The sequence below is a fragment of the Jaculus jaculus genome, chromosome 2 (genome assembly GCF_020740685.1).
Source record: "Jaculus jaculus isolate mJacJac1 chromosome 2, mJacJac1.mat.Y.cur, whole genome shotgun sequence".
In the NCBI taxonomy this organism is placed as follows: domain Eukaryota; kingdom Metazoa; phylum Chordata; class Mammalia; order Rodentia; family Dipodidae; genus Jaculus; species Jaculus jaculus.
This window is the reverse complement of record NC_059103.1, coordinates 38,948,864-38,971,068: the sequence shown is the minus strand read 5'-3', so window position 1 is coordinate 38,971,068 and position 22,205 is coordinate 38,948,864. Positions and strand designations below refer to the sequence as shown.

General features: G+C 41.6%; 1 protein-coding gene across 3 annotated transcripts in view; it reads left to right on the top strand.

Moving 5' to 3' along the window:
* Window positions 1-17,675, top strand: part of Me2 (malic enzyme 2) — an 88,919-nt gene extending 71,244 nt beyond the window's left edge. For all 3 annotated transcript variants that reach the window (XM_045144254.1, XM_004667491.2, XM_045144255.1), the window contains 3 exons: window positions 9,879-9,949; window positions 11,339-11,437; window positions 16,818-17,675. In XM_045144254.1, the coding sequence (XP_045000189.1) occupies window positions 9,879-9,949; window positions 11,339-11,437; window positions 16,818-16,985 (338 nt within the window). In that variant the 3' untranslated portion in view covers window positions 16,986-17,675. The remainder of the gene's footprint in view (window positions 1-9,878; window positions 9,950-11,338; window positions 11,438-16,817) is intronic.
* The last annotated feature ends 4,530 nt before the right edge of the window (window positions 17,676-22,205 follow it).

Here is a 22,205-nt window from a genome sequence, read left to right as displayed (position 1 = left end):
TGCATTCTGGGGAATCAAACTATAGGCTTTGCAGGCAAGCACCTCAACCACTGAGCCATCTCTCCAGACCCTAAATTTTAATTTTTCTTTTTCTGGTTTTTCAAGGTAGGCTCTCACTCTAGCTCAGACTGACCTGGAATTTACTCTGTAGTCTCAGGGTGGCCTCAAACTTACCATGATCCTCCTACCTCTGCCTACCAAATGCTGGGATTAAAGGCATGTGCCACCACGCCTGATTTTAAATTTTATTTCTCATTTTACCTCTACCTTTTTTATCTTACATTATGGGAACCTTCTGTGGTATTTCCTCACTGACCTAAGTCTGTTGTTTTTTAGCAGTTCTAGTGTTTATTCTAAGTATTTCTAAAGTAAAACAGAAATGTCATATAATTCCATTCATAACTACTTTAATTATGTCTAAAATATTAAGTATCCCATTGCTTCTCAGCATTTTGGCTGAGATCAAGCATAAAAATTAAGGATTTTATGGGATTTTTTTTCAAGTTAGGGTTTCACCCTTGTCCAGGCTGACCTGGCGCTCACTCTGTAGCCCCAGGATGGCCTCACCTCGTGGTGATCCTCCTACCTCAGAGTGCTGAGATTAAAGGCATGCACCGCTGCGCCTGGCTCATTTCTGAAACCCAACTACCGTACTAGCGTCTGAACCAAGGAGATGGACAATACCCACTTACTGGTGTGACTCTCAGTTCACCCCATTCAACAGTGTTCTCTTCCCACTGCCCTTTCTGTGTTCTAGAATTAATTGTTGTTTATATCCACTAAAAAGGTTTTAGTATTCTTCCATGTCTCTGGAGATGTTTCTTCCTTTTTGCTGAGTTTTTGTTTGTTTCTGTAAATTTCTGGTGTTCCTCAGTTGCTTGTTAATTTTTTGTTGCAGTGCTAGTAGTTGAAGCCAGGGCCTCATACATGATAGACAAACACTGTGCCACATCCCAGCCCCATTCATTTTCAAGAAAGATTATATTGAACCAGATAGGGATTTGGCATGGATTCTTTTACACACATTCCTTCTTTCCCCTTGCAGAACTGTCCCTGAGTAGCTGGCAACAGGCACTGTTGTATGTTATGTTTATGTTATGTTATGATAAGAGGAATTGGATTCATAGCACACGTATACCAGCATCAGACATGCACGCTGCTATACTGTCAAGTAAACACAGCGTTTACTTAGCCTGTGACTCTGGTGATTTTGTATGTAAGGTTCTCCTCATAGTTAGTTGCCTCTTGAGACCTAGTGTCTACAAGAGAAGCTCTTTCATCATCAGTCATTCCTTTCTAGGATTTGGTTTGAAATAATATATTTAAAATAAACCTGTCTGTCCGATAGTATTTGTATGGCACAAAGACATGAGGGCAAGAAAGCGAATACTTCTCTGCTAATTTTTATGTCATATTTTACTGCTAACAGATTTGGCAGTTTGTTTGTTTGGGGTGGGGGGGCTGAGGGTCTTTAGCCCAGGCTGATCTAGAACTCACTTTGCAGTTCCAGGCTGGCCTCAGACTCATAGCAATCCTCCTACCTTTGCCTCCAGAGTGCTGGGCCACCACACCCAGCCTAAAAGTTGCTTATTTTTGTTGTTTTGTTTTTGTCTTTGGTTTTTTAAGGTAGGATATTGCTCTAGCCCAAGCTTACCTGGAATTCATTGTGTAGTCTCGGGCTGGCTTTGAATTCAGAGTGATCCTCCTACCTTGGCCTCTCAAGTGCTGGGATTAAAGGCATGTGCCACCATGCTCAGCTGAGTATTTTTATGCAATAGTTTTTAAAAAACATTTTATGTATTTATTTGAGAGAGAGAATAGGCACATAGCTACTACAAATGAACACATTCACCACCTTGTACATCTCACTTACATGGGTACTGGGGAATTGAACTTGCAGGCAAGTGCCTTAATCACTAAGCCATCTCTCCAGCCCTTACGCAAAATCTTAAAGACCTAACTTTATGAATAAACGCTGTTAGGGGTTCAGGAGGGGTCTCCCTGCATTTATGGACCCCAAGTTTTAGGTTCTGTACTACCTTTAATAAAGATGGATTCAATTGGGATAAATTATTAATTATTAAGTTTATTGAGAAAATCACAAATGGTGGGGTTTGTTTAAATGAAGAATCACAGGGGAGATTTAAGGGATCTAGGAAGGAAAGCTAGAACAGTCATAAATACCTGGGAAGTAGGAATCTAGGAGCTTGTGTAGAGAGACTTAAGAGAAACTGGCATGACATCTGCCATATGTTTTTAGGAAGTAAAAGGACAAATGGTGAGGCTAAAGGGGAAAAAAAAAATGAGAGAGCAGATATCAAAGCAGAGAGTTGCACTCATGGTTACCCCAAGTTTAAAGAAATTAAACAGCCGGGCGTGGTGGCACACGCCTTTCTTTAATCCCAGCACTCAGGAGGCAGAGGTAGGAGGATTGCCATGAGTTCGAGGCCACCCTGAGACTCCATAGTGAATTCCAGGTCAGCCTGGGCTACAGTGAAGACCCTACCTCAAAAAACCAAAAAAAAAAAAAAAAAGAAAGAAAGAAAAAGAAAAGAAAAGAAAAGAAATTAAACAGGTAGCAGACCTAGAGTTAGTAAGGGCACCCACATGGTAGATCTGGAGTGTAAGGAAAGTACATACATGGTAGATTCAGAGAACAGAGGAAGATCATACATGTAATCAAAGTGAGAAGTTACCCCAAACTATAAAGTAGAGGCAAGCAGAAAAGCTCTCTGTAGGACACACCTTCAGTTTGTAGAGATGAACTTCCAAACCAGGCACAGTTAGTGAGAAAGGGAATTTATTTGAAGCTTACAGATCCAAGGGAAGTTCCATATTATTATAAGAAGCTGGCCTGTTTCCACAGACCCAAGCAGATAGAGAAAAAGCCACCATGAGCAAGCAAGCACACTTCTGGTACTCCAGGCCAAGCTTCCATAATTTCCATATGTTTAGACTGGAATTTGAGTCCACCCACAATGACACCTCCTCCAGCAGATCTAAATTACAAACTTTAATAAAATCCAGAATTTATTGGGGACCATCCCTTCAAACTGCCACACCATCCAAACCAAGAAACAGTTTCATGTTCTTCCCCACCCACCCAGCCATGCTGGGTGAGGGTGAAGCTGGACTCAAGGTGGATCCTTTTGGCCTCAGTGAAGAGAGGTAGGCAAGCCAAGCAGAGAAGCTAAACTGAGCTGGACAGAGCAGGGCAGAGTCTTTGACGGGAAGAAAACAGGCTTTATATGCAAGGGGAAGACCCGACTGGTCAGTAGATTGAGAGTAGATCCCTGGGCTAGCCCATCCAGGGTTATCTGTCTATCTCTCTAGGTAGTGTGCTAGCCTGGACAGCAGATGGTGCTGTAGATCAGTCTCAGTCGGACAAGAGTTCCATTTTTGTGGTGGCATCTCATGATTCTTTCTGAGCTAACTTTCTCCTGTCTTCCTCCATTAAATGTAGACATGAAAAATGACCTGGCAGTGGAAGGAAAAATAGACTCACAAATAGATTTGTCTGAAAGTCTGTATATAAAGAATTTTTTTTTTTTTTTTTTTTTTTCTTTTCAAGGTAGGATCTCAAAGTAGCTCAGTCTGAGCTGGAATTCACTGTGTAGTCTCAGGGTGGCCTCAAACTATAATAATGAACTTTCCAGTCTAACCACTTTAACAACTAGATGAAATTTATAAACAAAGTCCACTGTAATGGTAGAAGCCTGTAATTCTAGAGTTGAGAGGCTGAGACTGGAGGATCATTAATTTAAGGCTAGCTGAGCTATATAGTATACTAGATATATATACTACATATTATATATACTATATAGTAAGTATATATACTATATAGTATGTATGTATATATATTATATATACTATATAGTAAGACCCTATTTGAAACCGATAAAATAGACAAATAGCCTTTCAAAGGTCAAAAGGCTAGTAATACGTTGGCTAACAAAATATTGTGGGATTCCATATCAAGATTAAGGAAAAGGAGGGCTTAGAAGGTTGAGCCAGGGGCTGGAGAGACAGCTTAGTGGTTAAGGCGCCTGTTAAGCCTAAGGACCCATGTTCAATTCCCCAGGACCCATGAAAGCCAGATGCACAAGGCAGCACATGTGTCTGGAGTTCATTTGCAGTGGCTGGAAGCCCTGGTGCACCCAGTCTCTCTATATGCTTCTATATATATATATATATATATTTTTTTTTTTTTTTTTAAAGGGTGAGCCAGCCTTTGAAACCAGCTTCTCATTAGAAGCATTTACTAATCTGGAACAAATGGCCAAGGGGCAAAGCTATAATTTTCCTGGCAGAAGGACAGTATTATATTTTGTCCAAGGAGGAGTCTGGTGAATGGCTGGCATCCCACTGTGGACTGAAACTCTACAGGGCCACACCTAGGAATGGGTGGGCTTTCTAGCAGTAGTTCATCTAGGCAGCCTCAAGCCTTACTTCTGGACTTACAGCAGAAGCAAAGGACAATCTCGGAAAATCACTCTCCCAGTATTTTCAAATTGTTTCTATAAAGAAATTTCAAAATACAATCCCTGTTTAAAAAAAAAAAAAAAATCAAAGGTAATGTAACACATGAAGAGATAGGACAGCACAAGCCAAACCCAGAGAAGCAAAAGAATAGGCATTCTGGCCTCACATGTAAGTCAAGTGTCATGACACAAATACTACTGTAGAGACAAAAACCATACTTGAAAACTTTAGCCAAAATCAGTAAATTCTGGAAAGTAAAAATTTATTGTGATCATTTCTTGAGTGAATGGGGCTTAGAGCAGATTAGGCCCAAGAAAATCAGCTAGAGCGCCTCTTAGAAGCACCAATGCAGAGCAAAGCCCAGAGACAAAAAAAGGAGGTACAGAAGAGCATTGGCAGGTCCTTGACGTCCTGGAAGAAAACCATAGTGAGGACGAGGGAGAGGGGACTTTTGCAGGGTGCGTGGCTGAGAATTTCTCTGAACTTGTAACTGATGATTAGACTCAAAGGTGTTCACTGAAGCCTTCTTCGGGTAGGGGAAAAGTAACCTTTGCCTGGAAAGCTCCTTGTAGGCTTCAGAACATCACAACAGAAGACATGTGAGCGGCTGGGCCAAGTGTTTCTTGTGAAGGGACAGCCGTGAGGCTGACACCTGACTCCTCAGTGGAGTGATGTCAAGATGCAGGGAGGAGCTTCCGGTGTTGCTCATGGGAGATTCGTGATACAGTGACGACGTCTTTCAAGAACTAAGGCAAAATGAAGACATTTTCAGAATTCACCATGTAAAGGCTTGTGTGAAAAGAAAGGAAATCTTGTTCCTTCAGAAAAGGAATATAACCCCAGAAAGCAGTTCAGAGGACAGGAAAGCAAAGCGTGCTCTCAGCGTGTGGGCAGAACAAGGGCAATGCTGCTTATAGACAGCAGAGTAATGATACTTACAGAATTCTGCAAAATGTACAGGAAAAATGTACAATAGTATTTTTCAGCTAAGTAAGATTAAACTTATGAGAGATTTACACAGTGATAAATTAAAAATTGATGGGGAATTTTGATAACAATATGCATTACACATTTTACGATAACTGGGAAAACTTTCAGTTTCAGGTAAAGGAATATCAGAGGATAAAATGAAATAATTAAATCCTAAGACAGCACTGTGGAGGATAAGGTAGGAGAATTCATGTGAGTTTGGAGGCCACCTTGGGCTATTATAGAGTAAGCTACAGGTTAGCTTGGGTTAGAAGGAGACCCTGCCTCAAATACCACCCCAAAAATAAGAAAGAAGAGCAAGGGGAATATATACGATGTAAGAAAATGACAAGAAGATAAAATGCTAGATTTAGGGCTAGAGAGATGGCTTAACAGTTAAAGCACTTACCTGGAAATCTGAAGGACCCAGGTTCAATTCCCCAGGACCCACATAAGCCAAATGCACAAGGTGATGCATACCTCTGGAGTTAGTTTGCAGTGGTTGGAAGCCCTGGTGTAGCCCTTTCTCTCTCTCTCTCTCTCTTTCTCTCTCATAAGTAACTAAAATATCCGCCCGCCCCCCCCCCCCCGGTAGGGTTTCACTCTAGTCCAGAATGACCTGGAATTTACTATGTAGTCTCAGGGTGGACTCAAACTCAACAGCAATCTTCCTACCTCAGCCTCCCAAGTGCTGAGATTAAAGGTGTGCACCACCATACCCAGCTAAAATATTTTTTTTAAACACTAGATTCAGCCCGAGACCACTTAAGACACATTAAATGGAGATGGTCAAACCACTGTACCTTAAGAAAAGTGAGAGTTGAAAATAAGAAAACTCCTGTGACCCTCTTCTAATCTTTGGGCAAACAAATCTTTGGCCACCCTTGCCATCTCTGACTGATGGGCATTCTCTTTGAATGAGTAAAACAGATGCCTAGAGTAGGTAATGCTAGCCAGGGCTGAGAACAGATGTGCCAGGAAACGGAGATATGCAAAGCCAAGGTCACTGCAGTGATGCTCAGAGTGGGGCAGCCCTCCCTTTGCCCAGAGCTCCTCTTTTCTTAACCTTAGGTATGAGCAGTGCTTCGTCATCACCCAATGGTGGTCTCTCACAAGGCAGGAATATTGCATAGAAGAGACCAAAGCTAGCAAACTAAAGAAGAGCATCTTGGGAAAAAACTGTGGGAAGAAAGTTTTGAAAGAACTATAAATCTCCTTGATGGGGATACCAGATTCTAAAATAAGACAGATTTGGGCTAGAGGGATGGCTTAGCAGTTAAGGCATTTGCCTGCAAAGCCAAAGGACCCAGGTTCAATTCCCCAGGACCCATGTTAGCGAGATGCACAAGGCAGCACATACAACTGGAGTTCATTTGCAGTGGCTAGAGGCCCTGGCGTGCCCATTCTGTCTCTGTCTCTGTCTCTCTCTCTCTCTTTTTCTCCCTCCCCCCTTCCCTCTTTCTCTGTCAAATAAATAATAAAATACAAGACAGATTTTTTAAATTTTTTATTTTCAAGCAGAGAAACACAGAATGGGCATACCAGGGCCTCCAGACACATGCCATTTTGTGCATCTGGCTTTGTGTGGGTACCAGGGAATCAAACTCAGGTCATTAGGCTTTGTAACCAAGCACCTTACCCACTAAGCCCCCAGAATTTTGTTTGTAAAAAATTAGAAGGTTCAGCATTAATGGTGTTTGCTTACAAGCCTGTTAGCCCAACTTCAATTCCCTAGTCAAGCTGGATGCAAAGTCCACAGGCGTATATCATCCCAGTGTGCCTATGACAGTGGGAAACAGAGGCTCTGGAAGCTCACAGCAGCAAACGCACTGAGAGAAATCCTGTCACAGAAGAATGTGGAGAGAAGAGGAGAAACACCCTGAAGTTGTCTTCTGATCTCTGCACACATGATGGTACACATGTACCCATACACACACACACACACACACAAACACACACACAAATGAAAAATAAAAATAAATTGTAAAAACCTAGAAAACAAAACAAACTCGAAAATTTTTTTTAAAAAAGTAGCAGAAAGATTACAAGAAAAAAGTTGAGGACATCGCTTCAGGAGATAGTAAGTGAAGAGTCAGAGATAGCTTTTAATTGGTGAAGTGCTTGTCATGTAAGGATGAAGACCTGAGTGTGATCCCCAGAACTCACACAAAGTTGGGTGTGGTGCACATGCCCATAATGCCAGCATTGGGAGGCACAGACAGGCAGATCCCCAAGTCTTGCTGGCCTACCACTCCAGCCTACTTGTTGAACTTCAGGCCAATGAGAGCCCCTCTGTCCAGAAACATAAACAAGTAGATGGTGTTCCTGAGGAATGACAAACAGAATGGTCCTCTGACTTCCATGTGTACCTGCACATACACAGAAGGAAATTAGATGGCTAATGCTGGAGGCACAATATCAGAAATTGGAGGGCTAGAGAGATAGCTTTGGTGGTTAAGGCACTTGCCTGCAAAGCCAAAGGACACAGGCTCAATTCCCCAGGACCCATGTAAGCCAGATGCACAAGGTGGCACATGCATCTGGAGTTTGTGGGGGCTATAGGCCCTGGTGTGCCTATTCTCTTTATATATCTGCCTCTTTCTGTCTCTGTCAAATAAATAAAATTTTAAAAATTTTTTAAGAAAGAAAGTGGAAATTTTAGGACAAGAGAACTAAAGAATGAGAGGAAAAAATCATATCAGATTTCACAAAATTTCCTAAAATGGAAAGTTTTTTCACATAAGAAGCCCTCACCACTGAATGTCAAGTACAGTGGAGAAAACACACCTTGAGACTATAGTGAAAACCAGACACCATCAGGCATAGAAACAAAGACCCTTCATACTCCCAAGATCAAATCAAAATACTGAGCAGGATGGGAATCATTGACCTTGCATCAGAATTGAAAGTAGGAACCTCATAGTTCTGGAGGAAAATTATTTCCAAATTAGAATTCTAAACCCAGACAGACTAATCAAGTAAGTAGGAAGAGTTAACAAACCTGCTGTTAGGAGGAAAAAAAAGTTACAGAAAATGTTTCTCACCTCATTTTTCAGAAAAATACAGAAGAACCTGCCTTACTAGAAAGAAAATTAAAAAAAAAAAAAGTAAAAAGTGGAGCATAGGAAATGGAGTCAGAAACAGTCCCCAAGCTGATAATGGAGTTTCCAGGATGTCAGCTTTGTGTGTGAAATGAAGAATGACCTAACCAGGTTGGAACTGCCATAGAGGTTTACACCACATTAGAACATAAATATGAGGTAAAGCTAGGCATGGTGGCACACACCTTTAGTCCTAGCACTCAGGAGGCTGAGGTAGTAGGATCACCATGAGCTTGAGGCCAGCCTGGAACTGTAGTGACGTCCAGGTCAGGCTGGCCTAGAGTAAGACTCTATCTCGGGGGGTGAGGCGGGGAGGAAAATATATAAGGTAGACAAAATACAAGCAGATATAAACAATTCAGAGTTCTGGGATGAAAGCCAGGTGTGGTGGCACACACCTTTAATCCCAGCACTCAGGAGACAGAGGTAGGAGGATTGCCATGAGTTAGAGGCCACCTGGAGACTCCATAGTGAATTCCAGGTCAGCCTGGGCTAGAATGAGACCCTGCCTCGAAAAAAATAAAATAAAATAAAATCAGGAAATTCAGGCAAGTTTTTGAGTGAATCGGCTGAAGGAGCTGAAAGCAGTTGCTGTGGACAAGGAATGGAGGATTAGAGGTGGACTTGCAACTAGTTTGCTTTTTTCTTTAATATTATATTTATTAAGAGAGAGAAAGAGGCAGATAGAAGAGAGATTAGGCATGCCAGAGCCTCTAAACACTGTAAACAAACTCCAGACTCATGTGCCACCTGTGCATCTGGCTTTACATGGGTACCGAGGAAAACAAACCTGGGTCCTTTAGGGTTCACAGGCAAGCACCTTAACCGCTAAGCCATCTCTTCAGCCCTGATGCAGCTGGGGAGTGAACACAGGTCCTCACACGTTAGGCAAACACTCTACCACTGAACCATGTTTCCAACCCACAAGGATTTGCGGTAATGATAAATGTAAAAACTAAATTGAAAAATCCAGTTAGTTCTAAAATTATGTGGTGATGCACACCTTTTGTCCCAGCACTCACTTGGGAGGCAGAGGTAGGAGGATCACCAGGAGTTCAAGGCCACCCTGAGACCACATACTGAATTCCAGGTTAGCCTGGGTGAGAGCAAGACCCTACCTCAAAAAAACCAAACACACACACACACACACACACACAAAAGAAATTAACAAGGTTCATTTGATTTCTTTAATTAGGATTTTTATTTGCTCTTGGGGGATGTATGGCTTGATGTAAATTACCATTTATTTGTTTCAGTATAAATATTTGGCCCCTTGGATAATTTGAAAGTGATATTACTAAATAAATGGTATAAACTGTATTCCAGGTGTGGCTTTAGCTGTGATTCTCTGCCAAACAAGACATATCAGTGATAGTGTTTTCCTAGAAGCTGCGAAGGTAATGTTTCTAATATTGCTTATTCTATAAATATGAAGTATAAAAACAAATGGCTCTTAAAAGCAAAGAGAATGTGTTAAGTCTATCTTACTAATGAAAAAGAAGTTAGCCATTCATAACTTTATTGGCTATCTATTTTTGCATTAACTTTCAAAATCATACTTCTCAAATGTTGGATCATAAGCAATGAATCAAATATGAACCTTGGATATATGTATGTATGTATGTATGAAGATAACAGTGTGACAACATAGATAAAATACATCTCTATTACAGTCAGCTTTGCATTGCTGGCAGAAAACACCTGACCAAAAGCAGCTAGTGGGAGGAAAGGGTTTATTTTGGCTTATAGATTCAAGGGGAAACTCTGTGATGGCAGGGGATAATGATAGCATGAGCAGAGGGTGGACATCACCTCCTGGCCAGCATCAGATGGACAACAGCAGCAGGAGAGTGTGCCAAACGCTGGCAAGGGGAAGCTGGCTATAATACTCAAAAGTCTACTCCCAAAAACGCACTGCCCCCGGGAGGCATCAGTTGCTAAGTTGCTACTAGCTGGGGACTTAGCATTCAGAACACATAAGTTTATGGGGGACACCGGAATCAAACCACCATGTTCTCCTTCAACACTCCTAATGGACAGTGCTGATACTGGGCTTGCTGACCTATTGCTTCAGACTTTTCAGTAGAAGTTTGGAACAACTCACATTGGCATAAAGGCTGATGTCTGTTTTCTTTGAAGCTGTTATAATTGTGCAGAGCTTTTGCATGTATGAAACAGAAGGTCTCAGTAAGTCTTTAAATCTGATTGTTTCTTTATTGCTTAGTGATGAACAGTTTTAATTTCGGCAGTTTAGTGTAGTCCTGTAAGAAATAAGAATTCAGGGGGCTGGAGGGATGGCTTACTGGTTAAGGCATTTGCTCCAAAGCCAAAGGACCCAGGTTCGAATTCCCCAGGACCCACCTTAGCCAGATGCACAAGGTGGCACACATGTCTGGAGTTTGTTTGCAGTGGCTAGACTCTCTTCTTCCCTCTTTCTCTCTGTCAAATACATTTTTTTAAAAAAAATTTAATTCAGGGCTGAAGAGATGGCTTAGCAGTTAAGGCACTTGCCTGCCAAGCCAAAGGACCCAGGTTTGATTCCCCAGGACCCACGTAAGAGGGTGCATGCATCTGGAGTTCATTTGCAGTGGCTGGAGGTGCTGGTGCATCTCTTTTTCCTACCCCCACCCCCGCCTGTTTCTCTTCCTCTCTGAAATAAATAAATTTTATAAATAAATTTTTAAAAAGAAATAAGAATTCAGCTAACTATACTTTTCTGTTTCGTCACCTTACTAGATTTTTCTTTTACTTAAGCAAACAAAGTATAATGGTGTTTTTCTTTCCAGGCACTAACAAGTCTACTGACAGATGAAGAGTTAGCCCAAGGGAGACTTTACCCACCACTTGGTAATATTCAAGAAGTTTCAATTAACATTGCTATAAAGGTAAGTGATTTATACTACTTGAATATATTACCTGATTTTTCTTGTACAAGTAACACAAGTTTATAAAGAGATAAATTTGAAACATTTAGAAGGATGAAAAGGAAGAAAAATACATACATAATTTCAAACAGGATCCTATGTATCTGAGGCTGGCCTCAAACTCACTCACTGTGTGGTAAAGGATAACCTTGAAGGTCAGGGGTGCTAGGCTTTATGGGTAGTGCCACCACACCCTAGGCCATATTGGGCATCAAACATGAGCATGCATGCTTGGCAAGCACTCTACCCAGCTGGACCACATCCTTAGCCCTCACTCATGTGCTTACTACCAGAATCGAACACATAGCATGCATTATCTGGGGTTTATTGCCTTCTAGTCTTTCTGTTTTTGTAAATACACACATTCATGTGCACGTGATGAGGTCACCTGTGCCTGCTTTTCAGTTGGTTTCTTATGCATTTTTCTGTTTAATACATATGTAGTCAAAGGTAGTCTTGAAATCCTGATCCTCCTGCTTTTCTCTCTCAAGTGCTGGGATTATAGGCATTACCCACCACACCAGACTTCTCTAAGATAAATTCTAATCTTAAAAGAGGTATTCCATTTTAATCTTTTAAGAGGTAATTGTATGTCTAATACTTCTGATAAATATTGTCAGATATTTGGAAAAAAAAATAAAGAGCTGGAGAGATAGCTCAGTCAGTAAAGAGCTTGCCTTACAAGCCTGAGGATCTGAATTCAATCCCTAGTACCCATGTAAATGCCAGGCATGGTAGTGTGTGCCTGTAATCCAAAGTCTCAGGAGGGAGAGAGATGGATTCTGGAGCTCACTGGCCAGCCAATAAGCTTAATTGATGAGTACCAGGCCAGTGAGACCCTGTCTCAAAAATTATTGGACAGGGCTAGAGAGGTGGCTCACAGTTAAGGCATTTGCTTGCAAAGCCATAGGACCCAGGTTCGATTCCAGATGCACAAGTGGCACATGTGCCTGGAGTTCCTTTGTAATGGCTAGAAGCCCTGGTGTGCCTATTCTCTTTCTCTCTCTTAATAAATAAAAATTTTAAAAAGTATTGAAAACAAAAGCAGTGGACAGTGTATGTCAGGATGACACATGAGCTGTCACTCTAGCCTCCACTTGCTTGCACACATACACACGCACACACACAAACCAAAAAAAGTAAAGCACCGATTTACATTGCGCTGTTATTTATATATCTTTAATGTCTTTATTTTGTAACTTGTTTGCTCATCTTTTATTACTTCCCACCAGCTGGATGCATGCTCCACCCTGTGTATCTGGCTTTACACAGGTCTGGGGAATCAAATTTGGGTCTAACTTAGTCTTTACAGGCAAGTGCCTTAACTGCTGAGCCATCTCTCCAGAAGTACTTCGATAGAGTTCAGATGTAGAGTTTATGGGATGATATTATAGATGATACCAATGGGCATGGTATTGCATTCCTGTAATTCCAACTCTCTGGTTGCCAAGACAGGAAGATCATGAATTTGAAGCAACCCAGCTACATGGTAATACCCTGTCTTTTGGAAGCACAGATTTTGGAAATACGTCCAATGAAAAGTATTAAAGGAAACCTGCTTTGGGGCAGTATAGGATAGAAACTTGGCAGCCTGTTCAGTGACAGGCTTTCTGTTTTTGGAGAAAAGGTTCAGGAAAATAGGTATAGCTTTGTATCCCCACCCCAATCTGCCACTCTTGACTGTCTCCTTTTAGCCCTATGGCAGGAGACTTCAACCGCAACAGAGCTGTTTGTGCATTTTTTAAATTTTTTTGTTTATTTTTATTTGTTTATTTATTTGAGAGTGACAGGCAGAGAGAGAGAGAGAGAGAGATTGAGAATGGGTACACCAGGGCCTCCAGCCACTGAAAACGAACTCCAGATACGTGCACCCCTTGTGCATCTGGCTCACATGGATCCTGGGGAATTGAGCCTCGAACTGGGGTCCTTAGGCTTCACAGGCAAGTGCTTAACCAGTAAGCCATCTCTCCAGCCCTGTGTTTGTGCATTTTTATTAGAGCCACCAGTCACCTCCTGAAAGTTTACAAGACTGACATCTGGGGGTGGGGGCATGGAGTCTAAGAATATGCTCTTGGTCTCATGAATTATTCCAGTCAGTCAATCAGTCAGTTAGTTAGGTTAGGTTAGGTTAGGTTAGGTTAGGTTAGGTTAGGTTAGGTTAGGTTAGGTTAGGTTAGTAGGTAGGTAGGTAGGTAGGTAGTTGAGACAGAACATGTTTGTGAAAACACACTCCAGATGCATGTGCCACTTCATATATCTGGCTTACATGGGGTCTGGGGAATTGAACCCAGGTCATTAGGCTTTGCAGGTAAGTGCCTTAAGCACTGAGGCATCTCTCCAGCCCCTCATAGCTTCTTACTCTCCACCTTTTTTTTGTGGGTACTTTTAGAGGCCTGTGAGAACTACCCCTGACTGTCCTTGTGTGGAGTGCTTATGACTATTTCAAATGAAAAGGCTAGCATGCTTTTGCTACCGTAGGTCTTTGTATGTATACATATTTTTTTTTAAGGTTCATGTAGGGTTTTTTGCTGATGTTTTAGTTTTTCAGCTTTTGTTTCTTCGTTTTGTTTGAGACAGAGAGGAGAGAGAGAGAGTGGACGCACCTGTAAATGAACTTCAGGTGCATGCGCCATCTTGTGCATCTGGCTGAATAGGGACCTGGAGAATTAACCTGGGTCCTTAGGCTTCACAGGCAAGCGCTTTAACCACGAAACCATCTCTCCAGCCCTATATACATATTTTGTTTGTTTGTTTTGGTTTTGGTTTTTCAAGGTAGGATCTCACTCTAGCTCAGGCTGACCTCGAACTCAACAGTGGTCCTCCTGCTTCAGACTCCTGAATGCTGGGATTAACAGTTTAGCTGCTTGTTACTGCGTGTGTGATGGCCAGTGCCTCATCTTGCTCCTTATGCTCTGAGAAAGTGTCCATTATGGCTTCCTCTCTCCAGTGGAGATTCCCCACTTCGCTGACACTTGAGACAGGTGACACGACAGTCTGGAGCCTCTACCACCGCACAGTGGCCAGTCCTTTATAAACCTTCTCTGACATCCATCCCAGTGGTCTGGTACTCAGACTTGCTACGGTCTGGTTAGAAATGGGAGTCCTGCTTCCCACATGGTCTCTGCTGACAGTGGGTATGGGGCACCATACCCTCTACTGAGCTGTGGGGTGGGAGCCTAAGCCCCCCCTCCCTCTGCTCTTGTGCCATAGGAAGTGGACCATAGTGTTTCTGGGTGTTCACTGGCAAGTGGCATTGCCTCATAAGTTTTCTGGTCATGTGACTGGAGAGAGCAGCCACTTGTTGAAGCTTCTTCAGCTCCAGATTTGAAGTACAGGCTAACAAAAGAATTGGTTCCAAAAATAAATAAATAAATAAAAATTAAAATTAAAAAAAGACGGGCGTGGTGGCGCATGCCTTTAATCCCAGTACTCGGGAGGCAGAGGTAGGAGGATCGCCGTGAGTTCGAGGCCACCCTGAGACTCCAGTCAGCCTGGACCACAGTGAGACCCTACCTCGAAAAAAAAAAAAAAAAAAGAATGGGTTCCCAGTGGTCTGCCCTCTCCACCAGTAGTGTCCTCTGTTTCAGGGGGGCTTGGCCATACTTACAGCAGGAATAGGGCAGAATGCTTCTACTTCATCTTAAAAACAGAAATCTTTCCTTATCTTTCAACATCATTTCTTTTCTTCTATTTAGTACAAAACCAGGAAAGACAAATGAGCTATGCTCATGGCTGTATGATGTGTTTATTTGGTCCTGGGGTTTTAGGAACCTCTTAGGTCTTAATTATTTACTTATTTTAAGGCATGATTTCACTCTAGGCTACACTGAACAGAAACTCACTCAGTAGTTCCAGGTTGGCCTTGAACTCACAGTGGTCCCCTACTAGGTTCCAGGTTCTGGGATTAAAGGGATGCCCCGACCACACCCGGCCCTCTTAGATCTGTATTTGTTGCCTGCCACCAAGAATCTTAAGCCTTTCTTCCTTCTTTGTGTAGTCAATGGTTAAATTATGTTGGCTAAGATAGAATAGGAAAGAATACATTTTCTTCTGTAAATGTAATGGGGGGGGAGGTTCAAGATGGGGTCTTACGGTAGCCCAGTTTGGCCTAGAATTCACTATGTAGTCTCAGGCTAGCCTTGAACTCGCAGTGATCGTCCTACCTCTGCCTCCCAAGTGCTGGAATTAAAGGTATAGACCACCACACTCAGCTCAAGGATTTTTTTTTTTTTTTTTGAGATAGGGTCTCGCTCTAGCCCAGGCTGACCTGGAATTCACTATGTAGTGTCAGCGTGGACTTGAACTCGATCCTCCTACCTCTGCCTCCCAAGTGCTAGAAGCCACCACACCCAGTTTCAAGGATTATTTTTTAACTGCCATCAAATCTATCGTGAGGGCTAGTGAGATGGGCTAGCGGTTAAGGTACTCACCTGTGAAGCTTAAGGACCCAGGTTTGACTTCCCAGTACCCACATAGACCAGGTGTACATCCTGGTGCATGTGTCTGTAGTTTGTTTGCAGTGGCTAGAGACCTTGGTCTGTCCATTCTTTCTCACTCCCTCTCTCCCTCTCTCAACTAAATAAATAAAAATATTTTTTTAAATTTATTATAAGATGACAGATCTTTTTTAATTTTTATTGACAATTTCCATAATTATAAACAATATCCCAAGATAATTCCCTCCCTCCCCACACTTTCTCCTTTGAAACTCTCTATCATATCCCCCTCCATCAGTCTCTCTTTCATTTTGACATCATGATCTTTTCTTCCTGTTATGATGGTCTTTATATAGGTAGTGTCAGGCACTGTGAGGTCATGGATATCCAGGCCATTTGGTGTCTGGAGGAGCATGTTGTAAGGAGTCCTACCCTTCCTCTGGCTCTTACATTCTTTCCGCCACCTCTTCTGTAATGGACCCTGAGCCTTGGCAGTAGTGATAGGGATATTTCAGTGCTGAACACTCTTCTGAAATGACAGATCTTTAAAAAATATATTCTTAATTTGAGAGAGGATGAGTGCACCAGGGCCTGTTGCCATTGTAAACAAACGTCAAATGCATCACCATGTGCATCTGGCTTTACATGGGTATTGGGGAATGGAACCCAGGCAGGCAGGCTTTGTAAGCAAGCACCTTTAACCACTGAGCCATCTCCAGATTGCAGATAATTTTTATCTTTCACACATTGCAAAACCTAAATACTGTGAAATGAGTAATATATTTACATTTTGAAAAAAGAAAAATGCTGTTCTTCTAACTTCATTTCTGTGTCTTGTAATAGTACTTTCTTTCTCTGTTAGATTGACACTCAGATCCTACATAATAACCCTTTTTATTTTACAGGTTACAGAATACCTTTATGCTAATAAAATGGCTTTCCGATACCCAGAACCTGAAGACAAGGCCAAATACGTTAAAGAAAGAATCTGGCGAAGCGAATACGATTCCCTGCTGCCCGACGTCTATGAGTGGCCAGAGTCGGCATCCCGACCTCCCCAGATAACCGAGTAGCAGCCCGCCACCCAGGCTTTCTGTGCTGCAGGGAACTCCTTTTGTTACACAAAAGAGATGATGTTCTCAGATTTATGGTGTTGTCTTTGTTTATTCTTGCCCACCACTTTGCTTGGCCTTTTTTCCCTCCTGAATCTCCATGTGTTTGGGGATAGATGAGGAATGTACAGTGAAAGCCCACCAGTACCTGCAATCAAGTAACCACAGTGCTTTAGTCCTGATTTCTAACCCATACCACACCCAGGGGTGTTAAGATTGGATGTGCTGATGTCTTCATGTGGACTGTTGTTCGTGCTTGACCCACAGTATTTGCTGCAGTCTATTGTATGAATTTATCTTCTCTCCCTAGCACTTGAGGGCTACAACAATAGATACTGACTTCTGTGGACATTAGAATTCTGACAAGAAGCCAAATTTTAATCTAATTCCAAAGAAAAATTGTCAGTATCTAAAACTGATCTTTTATATATATGTGTTGCATTTTACCTACATGTTCTGAATTTCCTTTGCAAGTATACAGATCTGGGGAAATATGAAAAAGTTTTCCTAGTTATCTGGAACTAAATCAAGGCTTATATAATATTATGAGAGAATAATAGGAACAATTGCTGCCTTTAGACAAATAAAACAGTCATTTGCAATGGTGAACAAGAACCACTTTATTTAATAAAAATTATGCCCTAACTTTAATTGCTTCAGTTATATATCTTTCTTTCCCTCCCTCCTACTCCCTCCCCCTCCTCTCTCGGTAGGGTCTCATTGTGGCCCAGGCTGACCTGGAATTAACTATGTAGTCTCAGGGTGGCCTTGAACTCACAGCGATCCTTCTACCTGTGCCTCTCAAGTATTAGGATTAAAGGCATGCGCCACCAAAACCTGGCTATATATCTTTTTTAAACAATCAGAAATTTCAGTTTGTTAATTATGAAAACTCATAATTTCATTTTCTTCTAGTTGAGAGTTCTCTTAACACATGACTGACAACATATGGCTTTGAAAATAAATTAGTCCTATTTCATAGCTGAAGTCATACTTTACTACAGAGACTATACCCTGAATCCCACAGTAGTGTTCTTTATTACTTGCAATAATTTAGGGACTCTCTCTTATTTCTGTCAACATTAGTAGAGACATCTTTATTGAAGGTGTATTTAATACTTTTCACAGTTTGGTTGGAATAATAAAAGTAGGTTTCAGTACAGGAAGTGCTGTTTTTTATTTTTGGTTTTATTTATTTGAGAAAGGGGTAGAGAGTGAGAGAGAATGAGCATGCCAAAGTCTGTAGCCACTGCAAACAAACTCCAGACGCATGCACCACCACATGCATCTGGCTTACATTGGTGCTGGGGAATCTAACCTGGATCCTTAGGCCTCGCAGGCGAGCAACCTTAACAACTAAGCCATCTCCCAGCCCAAAGAAATGCTGTTTTTAATCCAGAAAGGTGGGTAATGACCAGCTATTGTGTCACGTCTTGGGGATTCTAAAGAAAATCCAGAATCATCTGGAGAAACAGTCCTGTGGCTGTAGTGCTTGCCTACTATTAGTACTTTGAGGAGACAAAGTTTTTTTTGTGTGTGTGTTACTGGCTTTTGAGACTCTGCACCTGGCTGGCCTATAACTCCCTCCTTACTGAGATTATGGGCATGAGCTACCATGCCCAACTCAGGAACAAAACTTTTCATTAAATTCTCATCCTAGAATAGTAACAACGAAAAGTTATTCTTAAGTACATATGAGGATATACATTTGATGTGTCTCTGTAAGAAAAAATAGGATTTTTTTTGTTCATCCTTCTGTCTGTAGAAATTGATTCTAAATTTGAACAATTTAGTATCTTAAGAATGCTTAGTATGAACAGAGCCCTGAGTTCAATCCACAGGACCACATAGAAATGCCATTTGAAGTACAGGAAGAATAATAGTTAATTACTTAAAGGCTGAATAGTTAGAAGCCTATTCATAAAATAATAAAATAGGTCACAGTTTGATTTTTAAAATATTTTTTATGTATTTATTTGTGAGCAGAGAGAAAGAATGGGCATGCCAGGGCCTTTAGCCACTGCATATGGACTCCAGAAATGTGTGCCACTTTGTGCATCTGGCTTTATATCAGTACTAGGGAATTGAACCTGGGTCATTAGGCTTTGCAGGCGAGTACCTTAACCACTGGTCCATCTCTCCAACCCCCTGATTCTTTTGTTTGTTTTTTGTGTTTTTTCATTTTGGTGTTTCAAGGTAGGATCTTACTCTAGCCCAAGCTGACCTGGTATTTATTATGTAGTCTCAAACTCACAGTGATCCTCCCAATTGCTGGGATTAATGTTGTGCACCTCCACGCCCAGCCCCCAAATATTTCAGTTAAAGATAAAAGGTTTCACCGGATACCAGCACAAGGGGGAAGGAGACCAACACAGAGAAAAATCAACTCCTACCAAATCAGAGAGCCAGAGCCTCAGAGGCCACCAACACCTCATCACTGAAGCAGACCAAAAATGAACCCAACATGGCTCAGGGAAATTTTGCCGAAGAGGGGCGGAAAGAATGTCAGAGCCACATGTTGGGTCATGATATGCAGAGACATTTATCCTACCCATAACTGAGGGCTAACTCCACAATGCACGACCCATATACCTCAACGGGGAGGGGGTAGATCATGGATGAGCCTAATAATGGTACCAAACTGCCTGTATTTGCTGAATAGAAAACTAATAAAAAATAAATATTGAAAAGATAAAAGGTTTCAGGCATGAGCACTTACAAATTTAACACTTGAGAGGCTCAGGCAAGAGTACCTCAAGTTCAAGGCCAGCTTGGGCTACATAGTGTGGCCCTGTCTCAGAACACAAAATGAAAATGAGAACTTTTATTTTTTTTCATGTTGCTTTTGCTGTCAGCAAATATCCTCTACAAAAATTTATTTATTCATTCATTAGAGAGAGGGAGAGGGAGAGAGTAAGAATGGGTGTACTAGAGCCTCCAGCCACTGCAAATGAACTCCAGACACATGCACTACCATGTGCATCTGGCTTACATGGGACCTGGAGAATCAAACCTGGGTCCTTAGGTTTCACATGCATACACCTTAACTGCTAAGCCATCTCTCCAGCCCCAAAATTTTAATTTTAATTTAATATTAAAAGTGAAAAATTAGAAGCTGTGGGTGCTGGGGAAATGACTTAGTAGTTAAAGGCACTTACTTGCAAAGCCTGCTGGACTATATTCCATTTAGCCTGGGTTCAGTTCCCCAGCTACCCACATAAAGCCAAACAGGCATTTGTTTGCAGCAGCAAGAGACCCTAGTGTACCCATGTACACACACACATGTAAATAATAAAAATTTTAAAAGAGGCTGGGTGTGGTGGCACACACCTTTAATCCCAGAACTTGGGAGGCTAGGTAGGAGGATTGCTATGAGTTTGAGGTCACCCTGAGACTACATAGTGAATTCCAGGTTAGCCTGGGCTAGAGGGAGACCCTACCTCAGAAAACCAAAAAAGAAAAAAGTTGGGCGTTGTGGCGTGCACCTTTATTCCCAGCACTAAGGGGCCTGAGGTAGGAGGATCACTATGAATTTGAGACCAGCCTGAGATAAAGTCCAGGCCAGCCTGGGCTAGAGCAGCAAGACCCTACCTTGAAAAAACCAAAAAAATATTTTTTTTGGTTTTTTCAAGCTTGTTTTTTGCTTAGCTCCTTGAAGATAGGGACATATGTTGAATTAAAGTAATTTTATAAAAATATTTATTAAATATGTCTAATTCATAGGAGTCCCTAAAGAAAATAGATAAATTAAATATAACCTACTTACAAATATCCATTAATTATATATTAATTCAAAATTTTTAATATTTAAGAATGCAGACAAAGCCAGGTGTGGCTCACACCTTTATACCAGCACTCAAGAGGCTGAGGTAAGAGACTCACTGGAAAAAGTCTTTTTTCTCAAATTTCAGTAAATGCAAGAGGACCTAAGCAGAGAATGGGTTGTGTAATTCTCTAATCCTGTCATTCCTTCAAGTACTTGCTTACTTAGTTATTTAACATAGTGCTTAGATTTCAAGCAGTTCTTTCCCTTTCATAGATAAAACTGTGCCTCGAAAAGAAAAGTCAGGATGGGGGAAATGGCTTAGCAGTTACAGCATTTGCCTGTGAAGCCTAAGGACCTAGGTTCGATTCCTCAGGACCCACGTAAGCTAGATGCACAAGAGGGCACATGTGTCTGGAGTTTGTATGCACTGGCTAGAGGCTCTGGTGTGCCCATTCTCTCTCTCTCATAAATAAATAAATACAATATTTTTTTAAAAAAAGAAAAGTCGGGCTGGAGAGATGGCTTAGCGGTTAAGCGCTTGCCTGTGAAGCCTAAGGACCCCGGTTCGAGGCTCGGTTCCCCAGGTCCCACGTTAGCCAGATGCACCGGGGGGGGGGGGGGGCGCACGCATCTGGAGTTCATTTGCAGAGGCTGGAAGCCCTGGCGTGCCCATTCTCTGTCTCTCCCTCTATCTGTCTTTCTCTCTCTGTCTGTCACTCTCAAATAAATAAATTAATTAAAATTTAAAAAAAATAAAAAGAAAAAAGAAAAGTCAATAAAGAATTGTGTTCATAGTTCAGTTGACTAAGCTATATATATCCAATAAGTATATGTGGGTAAGCAGAATTTTGCTCAAAAGTGGACTGTTAATCTTATGGATTTTTGTTATTATTCCCTCTTGTCTTCGCCTCCCAAGAGCTAGAATAATATTTTCCTTTCATATTCTAGGGAAAAAATATTCCCTTTCCTAACTGCATAGGTTCTAGCAAGTTGGGGATTCCCATACATCCATTGATTTATCACCAATGCACTTGGCATAAACTGTTAGCAAGACATGATAGTATAAATTGTGTGGGTGGGGTCTGCTCTGTGCTAGGCGGTCCAGGCATCTTGCGTCCCAGTTGCTATTTCACAGAGAGAGTGACTTACCACGCAGCTCATAGTGAGTGTGGGAGCGGGGCTTTTAACTCAGACCCCTTTCGTGAAGAAGGGCCTCTAGGCATTTTTTCCTGGGTCATTAAGAATTCTTTGAGGTGAACATTTTTCACCAGTTCTTACATGATTGGTCGTGAGTCCTCAGTAATGCATTTTGCTGGTTCATTTGATTTTTACTTTACAGTTCAAATATGATACAAACCTCTTAACTATTGATTATATAGATTTAAGGTGTTGGGTTTTTTGTTTTGTTTTGTTTT